Source organism: Trichechus manatus, unplaced genomic scaffold (assembly GCF_000243295.1).
Source record: "Trichechus manatus latirostris isolate Lorelei unplaced genomic scaffold, TriManLat1.0 scaffold00080, whole genome shotgun sequence".
In the NCBI taxonomy this organism is placed as follows: domain Eukaryota; kingdom Metazoa; phylum Chordata; class Mammalia; order Sirenia; family Trichechidae; genus Trichechus; species Trichechus manatus.
In genome coordinates this window covers 8,200,881-8,214,935 of record NW_004444016.1, presented here as the reverse complement: position 1 = coordinate 8,214,935, position 14,055 = coordinate 8,200,881, and the positions used below count along the sequence as shown (strand labels likewise).

The 14,055-nt window shown below is 40.5% G+C and overlaps 1 protein-coding gene across 6 annotated transcripts in view; it reads right to left on the bottom strand.

Moving 5' to 3' along the window:
- LOC101350070 (protocadherin alpha-C2) overlaps positions 1-14,055 on the bottom strand; it is a 195,284-nt gene that overhangs the window by 23,263 nt on the left and 157,966 nt on the right. For all 6 annotated transcript variants that reach the window (XM_012556890.2, XM_004381096.3, XM_004381095.3 and 3 more), the window contains exons 2-3: positions 10,115-10,173; positions 7,555-7,643 (exon numbers count right to left, since the gene is read on the bottom strand). In XM_012556890.2, the coding sequence (XP_012412344.1) occupies positions 7,555-7,643; positions 10,115-10,173 (148 nt within the window). The remainder of the gene's footprint in view (positions 1-7,554; positions 7,644-10,114; positions 10,174-14,055) is intronic.

Here is a 14,055-nt window from a genome sequence, read left to right as displayed (position 1 = left end):
GCCATCAAGTCGATTCTGACTCATACCAACCTTACAGGACAGAGTAGAACTGCCCCATAGGCCTTCCAAGCAGCAGCTGGTAGATTCGCACTGCCGGCCTTTTGGTTAGCAGCCGAGCTCTTAACCACTGCGCCACCAGGGCTCCAAGGAATTACAAGCTATTCCTATTCCCCTGCCCTCAACCCAGGTCTGAAGCAGGTCTTTTCTGTCCAAGCACCACACAGGGAGGAGTCCCAAGTCCACCAGTTCCAAACAATCAAAGTAACCTTTGCCATAGAATGAACTGCAGACTTTCTATCCTCCACTTCCCCTCCCTCACAAACCTCTCCAACACATAGGTCATCTTTGAGCCGAGTCAGGTAGCAGAACTGGTGACCCCCCCACCCTTGGCCCTTTGTGGCACTAGGATCTCCCCAACATAAACTTGAATCTCCCTTTTGGCAAGGGGCTTAAAAATTCAGCTAGAAAGGATGGCATGTAGAAAAAGTTACAAGGTAATTTGGAAAACTCTCTGTCCCATGTAACACTCTCAAACAAACAAAGGACAACAGGTACTATTTTTCTGAGACACATTTAAAAGTTGTTTCTCATGATGAAGTTTTCGGGGGTCAAGCTGTATTGTTTCAGTGGAGTTGACATGTTAAAAGGATCAACGATAACCAAAGAAACTATTATGACTCTCCATTCCTGACCCTGAATTAATTAGCCTGCAGTGTCTCCACCAGGGTCAGATTTTCACCACATGGTGAAAAACGTGTGAAATTGTTCACTGCAGATTAGGAAGTAAATACAAGTAACCCATGCTTACCTTGCTCACTGGGTAATCTGTCCCTGTCAGGGGTTGTAAATTTGAAATGAGGCTTTGATTCTGTAGGGAGGTGCTATGGGGTTGGGAGAGACACAGATGCCAGCCATACCTAGCAGCAGAATCTCTGATGTGGTGAAAAAAAGTGAAATTGTTCACTACAGGTGATCTAGTAAGCAAAGTAAGTTTCCTATTGGACAATCCATCCCTGCTCTCTGCATCTGTGGGATGTGAAGGAAGCTGCAATGTAAGGGGACAGTTCATGTGTCTCCTCTTTCCTCACTATACCCTCTAAGTTTTATGCCCAGGAACACAAATCTGAGGGCACAGGGGGTTGGCTAGTTTTCAGGAGACACATAATCTCTGTTGGGAGCCACTGTTATGGAAGAAGTTCTTTTATTATGTATCATGTCCCTGACTGTATTTTGCCCTGAGCAATCAATCCTAGAACTGATGTAGAGGGAAATGAGAATGGTGTAGGAAATACAGGGAAAGAACTATCTCAGAATCTATTAATTAAACAGAAGCTACTTATCAAATGTTTAATTTCAGGGAAAAAAAATAAAGTCTCCATCCTGTCTTTCATTTACATAACCCTCAAAAACAAAGATGCAGAGTTGTCCTCCAAGAAGGGGATGAAGAAAGCCATGGATGGATAGAGCCAGCAAAGACTTAAGCTTCATGGCTTCTCCTAGGTGGTGGTGGTGGTTGTTAGGTGCCGATGAGTCGGTTCCCTAGCTAATTTCCCCTCCCACACCATCTTGCTCTGTCCCTCCAGACCAGTCCAGCACATAAAAATTTTTTGTGCCTTATAAGCCACATAGAGAACTCTCAGCAAACATGAACTCCACATCCCCAAGAGTGCTTCTTACAAGGGTTCACTTTCCTCAGCTAGAGACCACTAAGCCAAGCTGACACTTCTGGGCTGTGGGAAAGAAGGTGAGAGTGGAGGGTACTGACAGGAGGAAGTTGCCCCACTCACAGAGTTCCTTGACCTCATTCTTTTTCCTAATAAGGATATACACACACCTCCCAGGCCTGTCATTGCCATGACAATGGCAGAAGTTGCGGGTGAGCAGGTTAGTGGAACAGCGCGCTTTCTAAATTCTCCAACAGGCCCTGAGGCTGCAGTCACTCATGAAGTGGAAAAATTCATGTTGACAGTGCTCCTAAACGAATTCCAGAAAACTTAAAGATCATGGTTTCTTTCCGGGGAGAAATCAGAGATGGAGTCTCTCTGTGGGGAGTTGGTTTTGTCAGAGAGGCAGGAATCCCTAAAACAAACAACAGCATGAATCCCTCTGTAAAATGAGGGCACATAAACTGTGTCCATTTTCCACAGAGTAAAGAGAAGTGGCAAACTAGGGCAAAAGCAATGCCCCAAGGAAACAAAGAGATAGGCACTTTTAAAAAAAACCTTTATAACAGAGCCTTCCCACAGAGACTGCTCAGAGCAACACAGGCCTATATTCTCGAGTTGAAGGATAGACTTATACCTTGAAAAATCATAAAAAGAGCTATCACTGACTAAACACTTACCATTCTCCAGACACTGCAATAAGTGTGCATTATCTCATTTAATTCATGCAACAATCCTATAAGGTAGATGCTATCATTATTTCCTGGAGCCCTGGCAGCACAGTGGTTAAGAGCTCAGCTGCTCACCAAAAGGTCAGCAGTTTGAATCCACCAGCCACTCCTTGGAAACCCCATTGGGCTGTGCTACTCTGTCCTATAGGGTCACTGTGACTCAAAATCGACTCGACAGAAACGGGTTTAGTTTTTTTTTTTTTTTGGTTTAACATTATTTCCTTTTATAGAGAAAGAATGTGGGAATCAGAAAAGTTAAGTTACAGTCCCAGGGACATGCAACTACTGAATGGCAGAGGTAGAATTCAAAGGAGGGTCGCTCTGACTCCAGAGCATGAGCTCCTAATGATTACCTCTCTGATATGGAGAAATGCCCCGTGTCTTGCAAGAATCATAATCACATGCCTTCCTTGCACGGCATCTGAGCCTCCAAAGATACCAGTCAACTTCAGAAATACTTTGACTCCAGACCAGTTTTCTCAAACTTTAAGAGTGCATCAGGATCACACGGAGGGCTTGATAAAACACAGGTTACTGGGCCCCACTCTGAGAATTTCTGATTCAGTGGGTCTAGGGTGGGGCTTGAGAATGTGCATTTCTAACAAGTGCCCAGGTATCTTTGGTGCTGTTGATTTGGGAGTTATACTTTGCGAACTACTGTTCCAGTCATTCTAAACTAATGTTCTCTAACTGTGCCTCATTGCCATAAGATGCCTCACCTACATGATTGTTAATCTTTCACTGTTTAGTCCTAGATCCCCTGGGGCCTTGCTTGACAAGGTATCATGTTATATTTGGCAGTGTTGTGTGTTTTGGAATTCCCCGAGCTCTTCGGAAAATAGTGAACATCTCCCATGCCAAAAATAATTCATAGCTGCCTTTAGGTAAGTCCTGCAGACCTCCTGAAATGTAGACAGAGGAGCCTGGGAAAACCAGCGAGAGAAAGTAAAGCAGCCTGGCCCCCCCCTGAGACCAGACTAGCTCCCTCAAAGGCAGGCTCAGTCTTTTTCTAACCTCTTGGGATTCCTTTCGAGGAACTGAACGTTTAAGAGGCCACTCATTGAAACCTCTTCAGAGCATTCACTTTGAGAAATTGAAAAGGAGTTTGTTATGGATTAAATTGTGTTCCCCCCAAAATTTGTGTTGTGAATCCTAATCCCTATACCTGTGAAGAATGCTGAATATACCATGGACTTCCAGAAGAACAAACAAATCTATCTTGGAAGAGTACAGCCAGAATGCTCCCAAGAAGTAAGGATGGTAAAACTTCATCTCCCATACTTTGGACATGTTATCAGGAGGGACCAGTCCCTGGAGTCGGACATCATGCTTTTAAGTAGAGAGTCAGTGAAAAAGAAGACCCTCAATGAGATGGATTGACACAGTGGTTGCAACAATGGGCTCAAACATAGCAAGGACTGTGAGGATGGCGCAGGGCCCGGCAATGTTTTGTTCTGTTACGCACAGGGTCTCTATGAGTTGGAACCAACTCGATGGCACCTAATAACAACAGCGTACCTGTGGATATCATTCCATTTGGGAATAGGGGTTTCTTTGTTATGTTAATGAGGCCATATCAGTGTCTAGGGTGTGTTTTAAACCAATTACTTTCGAGATATAAAAGGAGCAGATTAGTCACAGAAGCAAGGAAGCACCAAGGGAGGGGAAGATACACGCCAGGAGAAGATCACCAAGGAATGCCAGAGAAGCTAAGATTTGCCTCCAGAGCAGTCAGAGCCTTTCCTAGAGCAAGTGCCCTGAATTCAGACTTCTATCTCCTAAACTGTGAGAAAATAACTTTCTGTTCGTTAAAGCCACCCACTTGTGGTATTTCTGTCCTAGCAACACTAAGAAACTAAGAGTTGCAACGTGGTTGACGGGCCCTTTAATACCCCTCACCCCCCCCAACACATTCCTCCATCTGAAGATGAGGCTGTGACTGTATTCTGTGCACTCCCTATTTAGCTAATTTTCTTTCTCTGCTCAGTCTCCATGGGAGACCGTTAAGGAAATAAGAAAGCCCATGGTCCAGGTCTGTTCTCTCAGAGACAAGGCTGGAGAAAGGGGCCAGTAATCAGGATTAACCAATTTAATGCCTGACTTGTTTACCCTGCAGAAAACATCACCTGGTGATATCCCCATTGATCCCTTCAGAGTGTGGCATCTTTATCCCAGGCCTTGGTGGACTATGAAAATAAATGAATAGTTTAGTGACAAAGCAAAAGAATTAATCAATGGAAGAAAAATAATTGCAGGGAACACATGTGATGATGATTAGTGCAAAGCAGGCCCCACTGCCTTTATGCCCACAGCTGCAGCTGTTGCAGGTGTTGGTATGAAAAGAGCAATAAATGACTGGTTCTTGAGAAGGGCTCAGACATAAGTATAAGGAGACTTCAGCACTGGGAGGAAGTCTTTTGGAAACAACCACGCCTTCTTCATGAATCACTAAGGGCAACAGAACCAATGAAAGGCAGGCTTTATTTGGGACAGAAAACAATCAAGTTTTCTGGAGTATTTTCCTTTTCTTCAGGCAACAACTAATAACCACTCGTCACCCCACTTCCACGTGGCCAGCTGGGGGGGAAATGAATTGTATGGATGTCAGGATGATCCAGTCTCAGGGGGTCTGTATCTGGGCCTAGAGATGAGAACTTCTGATTTCTGACCTCCATCAACCGAGGCCATACCATAAATTGCACAAAACAGAAGTAAACCAGAAAATAAGGAATAAGAAGATTAGACAGATACTAACACTATAAGGCAAGCACTATTTGCAGCTCTTTTTGTCTCCTTTACTTCTATGACAACTCCGTAAGACCAGTGTTATTATTATATCCAATTTATAGATGAAGCCATCAAGAAACTATGAATTCAAGCAAACTGTCTACGCTCACCCAGCAAGTAAATTGAGATTGGAATTTAACTCAAATCATAATCTTAATCCTTATGCTATATTCCCTACACACAGTGCAAAACATATTTTGATTATTAAAACCTAGAAAGGACCAAAAGGACAGTGCAAAGGGCAGGGAGAATCATATTGTCTGTGCAGAGGTATGCTGAAAAGCGTGGCTAGGTCACCCATGCAGTAATTGGAAGATATGGACTCTGTCCAGCTCTCCCATACCTGAGAGGACTGTAACTCAGTCACAGCCAGGCACAGTCCTAGTTGGAAGGGATTATATAAGAGAGACTGGGGAATAGGGAAGGAAAGTAATGAAGACCCTATTCTGTCCTAACACCTTTCTGAATCTGAAGGAGAGACATGGGCCAAATGCAGATGAAATAATCAATTAAAGATTCCTATTTCACATTTTACCAGGAATATACACCAGCCAGCATCATCAGTGAGAGAGAGAGAATGTACTTAAAGTTAGTTCTTGGCCCAACAGACTGAGCTGCAATACCTCTAAGAGAACTAACAAGACAAACCTCAAAATGAAAGCCTGTCTAGTCTAGGTCAAGGTATGATTTCGTGCAGCTGCTTTGATTCAGTGGTTCTCACCTTTCCAGATGCCTCCCCATCCTGCAACACTTTGGCAGTCTAAAACCACATCCTCCTCCAGCCCTCTTCTACACCCCATCATTGGCACTGGGTTGCAGACTTGTCAATGAACTACTTTATGGTCCTCCCCTTGCCATCTGGCAATATTAGCTCTCTAATGAATTGCACTAACTTGGCCTCTTTTTTTCTGGATGAATATGACTTTTAGTTAAATTGTGCAACATTCATAAATAGTAAATGCTGGCTGATTAAAATCAACAAAAGCTTTTAGAGTTGCCACAAAATATGGGTTCTTGGCTGCACGAGTTCCTTGGAGAGCCTAAGCATTTGAAAGGAACCTGATTATTTTTGGAAAGAACTTTTTACACACATAGCCTTATGTCATCTGTTATTTATATATTTGTGTTTGTTTGGATGGATTCTTGAAAGCCATCCATGCTATGAATACAAGTACCAGATACACTTGGTTTTGGAGCTAGATATACTTGGGTTTGAATCCTATCTCTATTACTTACAAGCTATGTGTACTTGGGTAAGTTTCTTAATTTGTGTCTCCATTTTCACATATGTAAAATAGATATAATAAATTCCTTGCAAGATTGTCAAGAGGAATAAATGAGACCATGTATGTAATGTACTTGGCACAGTGCCTAGGCATAGTATGGCTCAATAAATAGTAACTATCTTCATTATCCTCATGTTCCAATAATAGAGGATTGTTGCAACACTCCTTGTGGTCTCTGCCCAGCCCATGATCATCCCCTTTCTGAAAACTGCCACCATCATTCACAGGCATGGGCCCCAAAGCCATATATTTTTTAAGCTATATTTTTGTCATATGACACCACCTTAGCCATTGAACAAGAATGAGGAAACTAAGGAAATGAAAGTTTAAGCAATTTGCCCATGCTCACCTAGCCACTGGGTTCCTGATCCAACTTAGCAGATTCTCTTTCCTGAAATTTTGGGTTAGGAATTGGTCCCCACTGGTCCTCTGAACTAAGAAACTGTGGTGGTCATGTCTGGCAATGTGCATGCCAAGGCAGTAGAAGTCAGTCTGCAGAATGATACAGATGTGCAGAGAGAAGCAGATCTAAAATCTGACTTTGACTTGGAGGTTAAAGAGAGTGATGACTTGGTTCCGTTGACTTTCCACTTCCAAGAGAAATTCCATTTATTTATTTGTTTCTTTCTTTCTTTCTGTTTTTCTGTATGTCTATCTGTCTTTTTTTCTATCCCTCTGTCTATCTACCTCCCTTTTGCTTACTACTTTGAGTGGGTTTCCTCTGTCTTCAACCAAAAGTTCTCTGCTAACAGTGTCATCTCTGTGTATGAGGCCACCAGAGCTACTCTGCGTAGCTTGGATAGCCTAAGTATTGAAAGGCACCTGATTATTTTTGAAAAGAGCTCTACACACACACCTACACACACACACACACACACACACACACACACCCTTATGTGATCTGTTTTCAACTCTCGAAAGACATCATGTAAAAAATAAAAATAATTATGTATGTAAAGAAATCATCTGGGTAAAAAAAGGAAAAAAGAATAAAAAAAGCCACGAGCATTTCTGATCTTACAAAAAACAGGTCATCTTATCGCTTTCCAGAATTGAAGCAAGAATGGAGGGACCCCAGCTCCTTACCTGGTGTTGCACTGGATACTGTTGGCCACTGTTGATCAGGCCCTCCTGGACCAGCCCGTAGAATGCCAGCCTCTTCCAGATGCACAGAGCTGAGTAAATACACAGACCCAGATAATGGTTATACCATAAATACCTTTCCAGCTCTCCTTCCACCCTCGAAATTACATCTATGGAGGCAGGGCTGCAGCTACCACACTCTACTCATGTTTGAATGGAAGCAATTACCACTGAGCAGTCACCTTGCATGCACTGTGGTATTGTTGACTTACAGACTGCTATACTATTCAGGCAATAAACATGTTTTATCTTTATGACAATTTTGGTTTTCATTAACACCATGTGGTGCTCACTAAATCTAGCAGGAAGTCCATTAGAGAGCAAATGTCATTTCAACATCTTAAAGCTGAGCAAGTGAGGAGCGCTCGTTCTCAAAAGCCCCAAGCTTCTCTTGGCAGGTTCCCTTGTTCCTGAGTTCTCTACAACAAAGAGGAAAACACACTAAAATCACTTTCTTTAAAGTGTATTGTTATTCCAGATTGGTTACCCAATTTATTCTTAATCTTATTTTCTGTTTTAATCTTGTTATATATTTTATGCATAGACAACTGGGAGGGGTGAGGGATTTATAAGTTCAATAGTCTCACTCTTTGACTTTGAACAACATATCTATTGCAAATTCATTTATTAAACTCTGCCCTATCACTAGTCTTCCCTTCATCTATGCCCTAGCATCTTCTCCTTTTTCCAAATATTCATATCCTTCAAGTGTTCTTGGATCCCACCAGCAAATGATACAGGTTCAATGAGATTCATTTGGAAAATGCAATTATTCTGGAACCAGCTCAGCTCCAGACAGAATTTTCAAAGGGACAGCTACATGATGTAGGAGGCTGGAAAGGCCAAGAAGCCGAGCACACGTGTGGAAAATAAAATTAGTATTATTTAAATCACAATTCTAATGTATGTTCAATGTATTACATCGTGAGGAAGAAATGTCACTTTGGTGTTCAATTTTTATTTCCTTTCTTATCCTATTTAAATATTATAATATCTTAATTGAAACCTGAATAAGATCACATTTAGCTTTTCTATTTTTTTCATTTGAAAATGGAATAAGGAAGTGGTTATGTTTTGGTATTTTACTTATTTTAAATGTAGTTTTCAGGGTGAATGTCATAGCTTTGATACTTGCCAACCAAAGCACTGACTTTACTTACTTTACCTGGGAGAGAAAAAGTTAGTATTGTAAACCATGCTTTGTATGGTTTACAACAGGTTAGTACTGTAAGCCTATAGCATGGCTCCACCTATTGCATAGCTCAGATGCAGATAAAAGCATAAACTGGTCACTAACAAATACAAAGAACTCCTTCTGATAATTAGTATTCTGGTATCTACATGAGTGATTCTGGCCTAAAATTATGACCCAGGTTCCAATGTGACATCTCACTAGAGCCAACTACCTGTCTTTAGTCCTTCACTGATTGCTTCTGGTTCAGAAATAGCACCCAATGTAATGATTTCTGCTCAATTTGTGATGCTTGAGAATGTGTTAATTTATTTTAATCTAATACATTTTTAATGGGCTAAAACTAATTTTTCATCAGCTCAACACATACTTTGTAAGCTCTCTCTTTAGAAACTGATCTAAGTTTGGTGAAGATCTGCTTAACCACTGCCCAGATATTGGGGGGTGGGGGGCTTACGTTTGAAGTTTACTACTTCTTTAAAATTAAACCCTTTTGCCGGCAGTGATCATTAGTTTTTTTGCCCTCCCTATTTGGTTGTCAAAGATATTCACAAATAATGAATCTTTTATTTGGCCCCATGGTATAGATACTAGATCAGCTCTGGGAATAATGGTAGTTAATCAATTACTGTCAAAAAGACAAAGTAGAGAAAGCCAAATTATATTTAATCTGACTCTTAAAGTAATGCTTTTTCTCTAGGTTAAGCTAGATTTGAGCTCTAGATATTTAATGATGGCCTTTCCACATGGCACATCCTCTGAAGAGCCCATGCCATTGATGGCAATAAGACAGCAATGAGATGGCAAAGATAAGGAGGCCAAATGCTTATCAAGTGCTGAACAAGAATAATAGCCAGCTGTTGTGGTTAATAGGATGCAACAGTCAATGTGTGAGAGAAATCTAAGGTAGACAACATGTACATATACACTGCACAATTATACCCGAGTCCAAAAGCATCAACAGTAATTGCCATTTTTAAGGGAGAGATAGAAAGTATGGGCAAAGAAAGGATGAAGGAAGTTGGAATCACTTCCTTGTAGAAATTTTGATGAGAGAAAGTACACAGCAGCCCATCTCTGTGATCTTACAGGGACTCTTCTTTGCCAGCACTTGATAAGCATTTGGCACTGACCTCTTCCAGTGTTTCAAGAAATAGAAAGACATAGAGAGAGAAGAAAATAATTGCATTCCCCTGGCAAAGTATCTAAATCTCAGTTTTGACAGCTGCTTCTGGCCTATGGAGGCATATTTTATCTAAGCCACACAAAGCTAAAGCTACTTCTGACTGAGGCAAATGGAGAAACACATACCTGTGCATTCCTGCTCTCAGGGAGGCAGAGTAACGCCAGTCAGGGTTGGGCTGTCGGGGCTGCAAAAACACAAATGTAGTTTTCTGTTAATATAGCCAAACATAATGTTCTCTCAGTGATGCTGCTAGTTGATTAGTTTTTTCCTTAAATATTTTCATGCATCTAAAAAAAAGGTATTGAATGAGCCATTTCATGTGCAACTCGAAGATGATATCTATATATATAGTACTTAGGAGAAACTAAATTACCTCATCAGGCTCCTTGAAAAGACTAAATGTCATGGCAAACCAGGCTCTGCCTTGCCCTATTCAGAAACTAGGTTAAGACACTAGGGGAAGGGCAGTCTGTTTCGAGACAGGGAAAGCTTTCACTGCTCTTGCCCTCAAATGCCCCATTAAGGGGGCATTTCCAATTCGGTACTCCAGCTATAACAGGACACATGACTATACAAGTTCTGCTGGGCTGGCTGGACTGCAGAGGACTGCAATCTGCTGCACTCTTTGGAGACTGCAGCATGTCTGACCCAGGATGGATGTGCCCAGTCATGACACCAGCACTGATAACACCCTCTTCTGCTGATTGAAGAGGAATACTAGGGAGAGGAAAACAAACCACTGCAGAATTTGACCTTGTTTTGCTACGTAAATCTTTTCATAAAAGTGTACTTGTTCCCTACTCCTCCCTGAGTGCTTTGCCTCCTCACTCCATTACTGTTCAATAAGCTCTAAGAGTAGCTGAAACCCAAGAAGAACCTGACTCATTCGGCACCACCTGTGCATTGGGAAGATCTGTCTACAAACTGTCAATCCAAACTGGAGGGGACAAAGCAGAAAATATGGGCATCTACAGACTGTTTAGGAGTCCCTAAGTGGTGCAAATGGTTAAGCACTGAGCTACTAACCAAATGTTGGCAGTATGAACCACCCAGAAGCACCCTGGAAGAAAGGCCTGACAATGTGTTCCAAAAGGTCACAGCCATGAAAACCCCATGGAGCAGTTCTACTTGGAAACATATGGGGTCGCCATGAGTTGGGATCAACTCTACAGCAATGGGTTTGTGTTTGTTTGTTTGGAAAAACTGCTGGGGAATTATGGGCTGGGTGAAAACAACACAGGAATCACTGGGGACCAAATCTGTTACCATCACTGTCTTATTATCAATTAGCAACGATTATATTATGAAAAACCTGTTACAGACATTCCTCTAGATGTGTTTTCATGGGCAGAGATTAAAGTGGCCCTTTTACGGAATATTGAGATCTGTCTGAGTAAAAAGATGGGAGAAAGAAGTTGTATTTTTCTCTGGATTATCATTATCATATTTGGTAGTCACAAAGCCACAGTAATACCAATAAACCATTTCAAAATATCAATAATTCTTGTTCCTATCATTCTTATAGTTCATACAAAAGACAAAGTGTTTTATAACAACGTATCTGGAGGATTTCATAAACACCTGAGGAAGAAGTAATCAGCATCCAGACTTCCAGATAGATTATGCAATGGCTAGATGGTATTCAAAGGAGACCTAACGGCACAGTGGTTAAGTGCTCTGCTGCTAACTGAAAGGTTGAAGGTTAGAACTCATCAGCCACTCCACAGGAGAAAGATGTGGCAGTCTGCTTCCATAAAGATTTACAGCCTTAGAAACTCTGTGGGGCAGTTCTACTCTGTCCTATGAGTCAGAAACCACTCAATGGAAATGAGTTTGGTTTGGTTTAGTTTAGATGGTGTTCAGAGATTTAGCTAAAGTCAAGGTCCAGAAAAAGCTACAACTCTAAGATACCTTATCTCAAATGTCCCCGCCCCCAACTCTAGCTACCATCTCTGATCCTCTTCCATTCCACTGGCAAAACATGAATACATAAGCTGCTTCATCTTTGGTTTTCAAGTTCTGACAAACTGTTATGTATATTCCATATAAGTTAGCACAGAACTATCTGGATACCAAATGCAAGGCCTCCCATTTTTTACCAGTGGCGTTAGTGGGAACAAAAGAGAAAATATTTGAAAACCATTTTGAAAACATGAAAACTGACTGAAATGCTTTTTTTTAATCTGCATCATCGTCATCTCTCTCCTTACCATCAGCAGTACTAATGTCAGCTTGTCAGCTGTAGAAACCTTCCTTCCAGAAAGACTTTGACATCTGTTGAGTAAATGTTGCCAATTTTTCTAAGACTGGATAACATTCATGATGAAAACTGCTGCAACTTGATCTTTGAAATGAAATCATCAACCTCATTTTGCTGAAAGACACAGTTCTAGCAAGACTGACCAGGAAACTCAGATCACTGAACAATGTCACTTCCTCAGTGATTACACTGTATTTGTCATGCTGCTATTTTCTGTTACAGTCTATCAGCAACATGATGTTTCTCAGACTTATTGGCCAGAATAATTGTCATGAGAGATCTTAGGGTAGTAAGACCAAGCAGGGAAAAGGTAAGGAAGAAAGTAATATTTTGTAAGTCTCTACTCAGTACTAGACAATGGGATAAATATTTTACATATATTATTACATCTACCCTAGCATTTTCTTTCTTCTTTGACAGACCATAAACTCCATGAAAGCAGGGATTACATCTGTCTTGTTCATAGGTATATTCTCAGAGACTAGCAGAATTCTAGCATTTGGTAGGTATTTAAATGTTTTTGAATAAACGAACTACTATGCAAAGTAAACATTACTGTTCTTAAATTACAAAAATGAGAATCTGAACCTGATTAAACTTGGAAAAATCCAAGTCGAAAGGTTATCTGACTACTGATATTCCTGACACAATGAGACATAGGTTAAGGCCTTGGACTAACTGTGAGGCTATTTAGTTCTCTAGTACTTGAATGGTATGCTCCAGGATTATGTTTGGTTTCTATTGGTAAAAAAAAAAAAAAAACACACTTTTTGTTGTCTAAAAGCTTAGACCTTCAGTAGAATAATAGTCACAAAAGCTTGGAGGTTGAGAAGTTAAATTAGGTAGACTGTATGAGTAACATAGTCTTAGTGAAGAAAAAGGACCCGCTTAAGTTTCTATCAAAATTACACAAAAGATTTAATTTTTCCTGCAATAGTATTATTTATGATTTATACCATAGAATATTTGAGATACAGAAGGATGAATCACTTCTTCTAAGATAGATTTTAAATAAAATAGGTTAAAAAAAATACCCTATGCCTGGCTACCATTACTGAACATTTTGATCAAAGATTCCATAGAAGAACCCTGATCAAAAGGGGGAAAACGCAGAACAGAATTTCAAATTCTCATGGACTCCAGACTTCCTGGAGCCATAAAGGTTGGATGAACCCCTGAAACTACTGCCCTGAGATAGTCTTTAAACCTTAAACCAAAAATATCCCCTGAAGTCTTCTTAAAACCAACTAATAGTTTAGCTTAACTAGTAAACAATGTCTGCCTTTTAAGAACTGTCTATATGGGATTAAACTGACAATAGCAACTTAAAAGATTAGATATGTTAACTGGGGGAGGAACAACTCAGAAAAGGGGGATGAGAATGGTTACACAACTTGAATAATGTAATCAATGTCACTAAATGGTACATGTAGAAACTGTTAAATTGATGTATGTTTTGCTATGAATATTCACAACAACAACAAAATAAATAAAATTATTTTTTAAAAAACCCTATGGTATTCATAAACTCTCATAACTACTCAAGAGAATAATAAAATATCTTTTTACCTTGGAAATCCATGTTAAAGTCATAAATAAATGGCACTGAGATACAAGACTGGTGTAGCATCTCCTTTTTGTTCCTAATAGAACTTTTTTTTAAATTGTGCTTTAGATGAAGGTTTACAGAACAAATAGTTGCTCATTAAACAGTTAGTACACATACTGTTTTATGACAATGGTTAACAACCCCACGACATGTCAACACTGTCCCTTCTCAACCTTGGGTTCCCTATTACCAGCTTT